Source organism: Equus caballus, chromosome X (genome assembly GCF_041296265.1).
Source record: "Equus caballus isolate H_3958 breed thoroughbred chromosome X, TB-T2T, whole genome shotgun sequence".
Taxonomy (NCBI): domain Eukaryota; kingdom Metazoa; phylum Chordata; class Mammalia; order Perissodactyla; family Equidae; genus Equus; species Equus caballus.
This window is the reverse complement of record NC_091715.1, coordinates 139,788,689-139,795,993: the sequence shown is the minus strand read 5'-3', so window position 1 is coordinate 139,795,993 and position 7,305 is coordinate 139,788,689. Positions and strand designations below refer to the sequence as shown.

The 7,305-nt window shown below is 37.4% G+C and overlaps 1 protein-coding gene across 1 annotated transcript; it reads left to right on the top strand.

The window, feature by feature from the left end:
- The first annotated feature begins 3,846 nt into the window (after positions 1-3,846).
- LOC138921799 (spermatid nuclear transition protein 3) lies at positions 3,847-4,306 on the top strand. The gene is made up of 2 exons (XM_070257158.1): positions 3,847-3,965; positions 4,105-4,306. The coding sequence occupies exons 1-2, from the start codon at positions 3,847-3,849 to the stop codon at positions 4,304-4,306; spliced, it is 321 nt and encodes a 106-aa protein (XP_070113259.1).
- The last annotated feature ends 2,999 nt before the right edge of the window (positions 4,307-7,305 follow it).

Genomic DNA, 7,305 nt, shown 5'->3' with positions numbered 1-7,305 from the left:
CCAAGCTCCACAAGTCTCCTAAACTGAACCTGTGATCTTGCCCTGCAAATACTGGTCCTCTCTCCAGTCTTCCCCACCTGATGGAATCACACTCCCATCTTGCCTGTTGTTCAAGCCAGGAACCTGAAAGCTACCCTTGACGCCCCCCAACCACTCCAATCATGACCAAGCTAAGCTGATTTTGTCTCCTCTCCAGCCTCTCCAGCTACTTTATTTCAGCCCCTTAAGCTGCACCAGGCCTGGAAACCATCAAATGTCCTCAAGGAGACCTGCATGCCCACTCTGAATCTCTCTAGATCAGTGCTCCTCCAGCTTGGCTGTAGTTTAGAATCACTTGTTTTTGCTTTTGTCTTTTGAATTACCAGGCCATACTCCAGACAAAGTCAGTCAGAATCTCTAGGGATGGGACTCAGACATCAGAAATTTTTAAATCTCCTTAGGTTACTCCAAATGCAAGCAAGGTGGAGGATCACTGTGTTTGACTTTAGGTGAGAAGCTAGACTCTGATGCCAGGGCAAAGAGAGGAGGTGGGCTTGACAGCTGTGTTACTACCACATGGTTTCCCAGGTGCCAGCTCTTCTGGCTGCTTGTGGCCCAACAGTAAACACTCCTTTTCTTTTCTTTCTTTTTAGAAAATGTTGTCACTGCTTTATTTTATTTTTTAAATTGTGGTTAAAAAACACATAACATAAAATTTACCATCTTAACCATTTTTAAGTATATGGTTCAGTGGTGTTAACAATATCATATTGTTGTGTAACACATCTCTAGAATTTTTTCATCTTGCAAAATTGAAACTCTATACTTTTTGAACAGCAACTCCCCATTTCCCCCTCCCAACATTCCCTGGAAACCGCCATTCTGCTTTCTGTCTCTATAATTTTGACTACTCTAAGTACCTCATTTAAGTGGAATCATACAGTGTTTGTCTTTTTGTGACTGGCTTATTTCTCTTAGCATAATGTCCTCAAGATTTATCTATGTTGTAGTATGTGTCAGAATTTCCTCTCTTTGAGATTCCTCAAAAAAATTAAACATAGAACTACCATATGCTCCAGCTATTCCACTTCTGGGTATTTATCCAAAGAACATGAAAACACTAATTCGAAAAGATAAATGCAACTCTATGTTCATTGCAGCATTTATTCACAAGAACCAAGACTTGGAAACAACCTAAGTGCCCATCAACAGACAAATGGATAAGGAAGATGTGGAATGGAATACTACCCAGCCATAACATGGAATACTACTCAGCCATAAAAAAGATGAAATCTTGCCATTTGCAACAACATGGATGGAACTTGAGGGTACTATGCTAAGCAAAATAAGTCAGACAAAGAAAAGACAATTATCATATGACTTTGCTCATGTGTGGAAGATAAACAAACTCACACATAGATACAGGGAACAGACTGCTGGTTACCAGAAGGGAAGGGAGTAGGGGGAGGGCAAAATGAGTGAAAGGGCACATTTCTACGGTAACAGATGGAGACTAGACTTTTGGTGGTGAACATGATGCAGTTTATACAGAAGTTGAAATATAATGATGTATATCTGAAATTTATATAATGTTATAAACCAATGTGACCTCAATAAAATAAATGCATGCATACATACATACATAAGAATGTCCTTCCTTTTTAAGTTGAATAACATTCCACTGTTGGTATAGTGACTTCCAACCAGTTGGCCAAAGTAGTTGTAACACTTTACGTTCCCTCCAGCAGCATATGAGAGTTACAGTTGTAGTAGATATATTCTCAAGAGGGTTAGGGTCAGTGAGTTCTCTATAAGTATACAATATTCTGTTTAGATTGTGATGAATAAGTATATTCTGGATGATCTTGGGGACCATGTATAAGCGAACTGTGATACATGGCTTCCGTGTCTGATTTAGCACTGGTATTGGCAATTGTGGTGAATGGAAATGGTAGTGTTTTTCAAACCTAACACCACAGGACATATTATCAGGAATACACAGATATATTCTTGGGGTCTTCATATTTTCGTGGTTGAAAAATCACCATTTATTTAATTTAATCCTTACTATCACCATACAAGGTAAGTACAATTATTAACCTCATTTTACAGATAAGAAAACGGACAGCTGATTTCTGAGGCTTATTTCACTTAGCATAATGTTTTCAAGGTTCATGCATGTTGTAGCATGTATTAGAATTTCATTTATTTTATGGGAAAATAATATTCCATTGTATGGATATACCACAAATTATCTATCTGTTTATCAGTTGATGAACATTTGAGTTGTTTCCACCTTTTGGCTATTACAAATAATGCTGCTATGAGCATTCATATACCAATTTTTGCGTGGATGTAATTTTTATTTCTCTTGAGTGGAATTCCAGCGTCATATGGTAACTTGATGTTTAGCTTTTTGGGGAACTTCCAGACTGTTTTTCAAACTGCTACACCATTTTACACTCCCACAAGCAGAGGATGAGGGTTCCAATTTTTTCACAACCTCGCTAATACATGTTATTATTTGACTTTTTAATTATTGCTCCCCTAGTGGGTATGAAATGATATCTCATTTTGGTTTTGATTTGCGTTTCCCTGATGGCTAATGATAGTGAATATATTTTTATGTACTTATTGACCATTTGTATATTTTCTTTGAAGAAGTGTCTTTCAAGTCTTTTGCCCACTTTTAAATTGGGTTATCTTTATTATTGAGTTCAAAGTGTTCTTCATGTATTCTAAATAAATTTCCTTTACACATATATGATGTGCAAAATTTTTCTCCCATTCTGTGCATTTGCTTCTGTCTGTTCACTTTCTTGATGGGGTCTATTGAGTCACAAGGTTTCAATTTTGATGTCAATTTGTTCAAATTTTTCTTCTGTTCCTTGTACCTTTGGTGTCATACCTAAGAAACCATTGCCTAATCAAGGGTCGTGAAGGTTTTTGCTTATGTTTTCTTCTAAGAGTTTTATAGTTTTAGCTCTTATGTTTAAGTCTATGATCTGTTTTGATTTGATTTAAGCATATAGTGTGAAGTAGGGGTCCAAATTCACTCCTTTGTGTGTGGATGTTCTGTTGTTACAACACCAATTGTTGAAATAACTATTCTTTCCCATTGAATGCTCTTGGCACTGTTCTCAAAAATCCATTGTCTATAGGTATGAGTTTATTTCTGGACTGTCAGCTCTATTCCATTGATCTATATGTCTGTCCTTATAGTAATACCACACTGTTTTTATTACCAATAAAGGCAGTGATTGAAGACTGGAGAATAGAAAACTGAGGAAATCTACATAGACACTGGAAAGAGGGGACGGAATGGGTAAGTTTCCTGGTAGTAGCCAGGAAGTGAATGGTCTTCAAGGTGCTTAGGAGAAAATTGTTTAAGGGAATTGGGATGATTCACATCTCCATAGAAGCATAAAGATAGTCACATTATCTTGGAAAGATTTTGGGTAAGACATCCAAAATACTAGGTAATGGTGAAGGATGGGAGAAAACAGAGTGAAACAAAGAATGGGAGTGGCTATAGGGAAGGGCTTGGAGGAAACACCCTCTTCCTGCCATGTGTGCACATGATGAGAAGGGATGGCAGGTCAGTTTGGGGAAGCTCTTTAGGGGGATGTTGAGGAAACGCCCACTCTCTCCAAGCAGAGCATCTTGGTTTCCCCCGCATCCCCACCCCCATTGAGGAGCCAGGGCTAGTGCTCTGTGATATCTAAGACACTCCCCCATCCCCTACTGGCTGGGGGAAGTGCCTAGTTGAACAAACAAAGCTGAAGGGTATGGCTCCTCATTGTCCTGGCAAGGGCTATTTTATAGGGTGGTTAGGAGATCTGGAGAAGACCACTGTGAAGTTTCAACATGGGTAAAGTTACTAGGAAACCAGAGGAACCTAGCACAGTTATGGAACAACCGCCTCCAAGCACAAAAGGGAAGAAGAAGAAGAACCTCTGTCAGCCCAGTTCCACAGGTGGTGGCAAGTTGAGACCATCTCAGTCAAGCTCCTTCTCTTCTTTCCCATTGATTCCCCCTCCCAGAAGACTCCTACCCTTTCCTCACCTGGCATAAAACCCCTCATTAGCCTGTGCCCCTTCTCATGAAACCCTCTTTCCCATTCAGTCGCTATCTTCTTCTTCCAATCCAGTGCCCTTCTGAGATCACCCTGTTGACCTTCCAGGTGAAAAAGATACAGAGGGGTATAAAAAGACTGCTTCATGGGAGTTCAAGAAAAAAATCCTCTTCTACTATTACAACAATTTCAAGAAAGTTGAAGATAGTAAGAAAGGCCAAGAAGTTTCAACTGTTAACACAGAGTGAATAATAGCCTAAGCCAAAAGCACTGAGGCCAGGCCCAAGAGATGCTACAAAATGACACTCCTGCATGATACAATACCATCATGGAACAGAGATGGTGGTAATTCAAATAAAATTGAAGTTTTGAAAATCCCCTTATTCCAGGAGATGTGTGTGAATGTGTGTGTGTGCAAATTCTCTGATCAGGGAGAAAAAGGGAAGGAAGGGAAGAGACAGATATGTAAGAAGGGAGAAGGTGAGGTTCTTGAGAGTTTGGGGCCACAGTGACAGGTCTACAGTTATCCAGACATCACTGGGGATAACGACTGAGTGAACACTGAGCACTGAATACAAATTTCCATTCTTAACATTTTAACCCATGGGCAAGGAGAAAAAACGGGTTGATGTTTCTGTGTGTGTGTGTGTGTGTGTGTGTGTGTGTGTGTGATGACATCAATGTTTAGATTGCCAGAACCTGAATGGGAAAAGGTGTGATGTTTGTTGGTCGACAGGGTCACCTCCTAATAAAAGGTGGACAAAGAAACAACCTCCAGACCACCTACTTCACAGTGGTGGTTGCTTTCCCCTACACTATGCAGGAAGCAACTAAATGCCCTCAGAAGAACCCAAAATTAATCCTAATAAAAGTTTTTGATAGCACTCCCAAGGTCTAAAATAATGGTGTCTGGATATCACAAAGCCAATGCAAATTAGGCCACTTTTTTGCTAAGAAAATTTGGGCTGGAGCACTGTCCTACCGTGGTTAAGGAAATCTCTGTCCAGTGATTAGCTGACCATTAAGCTAAAAGAAGAGAGACTTTATTGGCTACACATAACAAAGAATACAGACTTTATGAAATCAGCTCAGAAAAGTCACTAAACGAGGAAACAATGACAATTACAATAAGCAACAAGAACAATAACAAAAAAAAAACCCCAAGAAAGTGAGGATAATCTGATTTCCAGACTTACCACATTATATTATTGGAACTAACTATTTTTCAACAAAGACACTATGTGACATAAAAGAAACAAGAAAGTATGACCCATACACAGGCATAAAAGCAGTCAATTGAAACAGTCTCTGAAGAAGCCCAGAAATTGGACTTATTGGACAAAGACTTTAGCTATTTTAAATATGTTCAAAGAACTCAGGGAAATCATGTCTAAATCACTAAAGGGAAGTATGAGAACAGTATCACATCAAGTAGAGAATATCAATAAAGAGATCAAAATTATACAAAGGAACCAAATAGAAATTCTGCAGCTGAAAAGTACAATAATTGAAATGAAAAATTCACAAGAGGGGCTAAACAGCAGATATGAGTAGGCAGAAGAAAGAATCAGATAACTTGAAAATAGTTCAATTGAGATTATCCAGCCTGAGGGACAGAAAGAAAAAATAATGAAGATAAATGAACAGATCTTCACTGACTTGTGAGACAACATCAAGTGTACCAATATATGCATAATGGGAGTTCCAGAAGGAGAGGAGATAGAGAAAGGGGTAGATATAATATTTGAAGAAATAATGGCTGAAAATTTCCCTAATTTGATAAAAACCATTAATCTGCACACCCAAGGAGGTCAATGAGCTACCAGAGTGATAGACTCAAGGAGATCTATATCTGGACACAACATAAGAAAATTATTCAAAGACAAAGATGAAGAGAGAATCTTGAAAGGAGCAGGAGACAAGTGACTGTTCACTTACAAGGGATCCTCAATAAGATCAGCTGATTTCTTATTAGAACCCATGAAGGCCAGAAAGCAGTGAGGTGTCATTTTCAAAGTACCGAAAGGAAAAAAAAAAAACTACTGTCAACCAAGAATTTAGAAAAAAATACTCGAAAATGAAGGAGAAATTAACACATTCCCAGATAAACAAAAACTGAGGGGATTCATCACAAGCTAAACCTTCCCTACAAGAAATAATAAAGGCAGTCCTTCAGGCTGAAATGAAAGGAAACTGACTTGTAACTTGGCTCCACATGAAGAAATAAAGAACACTGGTAAAGGTAACTACATAGGTAAATATAAAAAACAGTATAAATGTAATTTTGTTTGTAACTCTGCTTATATTCTATATGATTTAAAAGACAACTACATAATGTGATCATTATAAATTCATGTTGAGGGGCACAAAATATATAAAAATGTAACTTGTGATGATACTAGTATATGGGGAAAAGAGTCATAAAGCAGCAAAAAACCGTTGAACACAATTGAAATTAAGTTGGTATTAATCTGAACTAGACATTTATAGATTAACATGTTAATAGTAATGCCCAGGGCAATCACTAAGGAGATAACTAAAAAATATAGAATAAAAGAAATTACAGTGAATAAAAACTGTACACTATAAAAAATAGGTTTAACACAAAACAAGGCAGTAATGGAGGAATTGAGGAACAAAAATACATAAGACATATAGAAAACAAATAGCAAAATGACAGACGTAAATCCTACCTTATCAGTAATTATATTAAATGTAAACATATTACTGTAATTCAAAGACAGAGATTGGCAGAATTGGTTAAAAACATATTCTCCAACTATAAGCTGTCTACAAGAGACACACTGTAGATTGAAAGATATTAATTAGTTGAAAGTAAAAGAATGGAAAAAGATATGTCCAGAAATGGATAAGTTGATCCTACAATTCATATAAAAAGCAAGGGATCAAGAATAATTTAAACAATTGTGAAAGAGAAGAACAAAGTTGGAGGACACGCATGTCCTGATTTTCAGACAAAGCCACAGTAATCAAGACAGTGTGGTACTGGCATAAAGACAGATGTATAAATCAATGCAATAGAATTGAGAGGCTAGAAATAAACTCATATGTCTATGGTAAATTGATTAGTTTTTTCAATGAATGATGCTGGGACAATTGGATATCCACATGTAAAGAAGGAATTTTGACCCCTCCCCCACACTATATACAAAAAAATAACTCAAAACAGATCAAAGACCTAAATATAAGAGCTAAAACTATATAACTCTTAGAAGAAAACATAGGTGTAA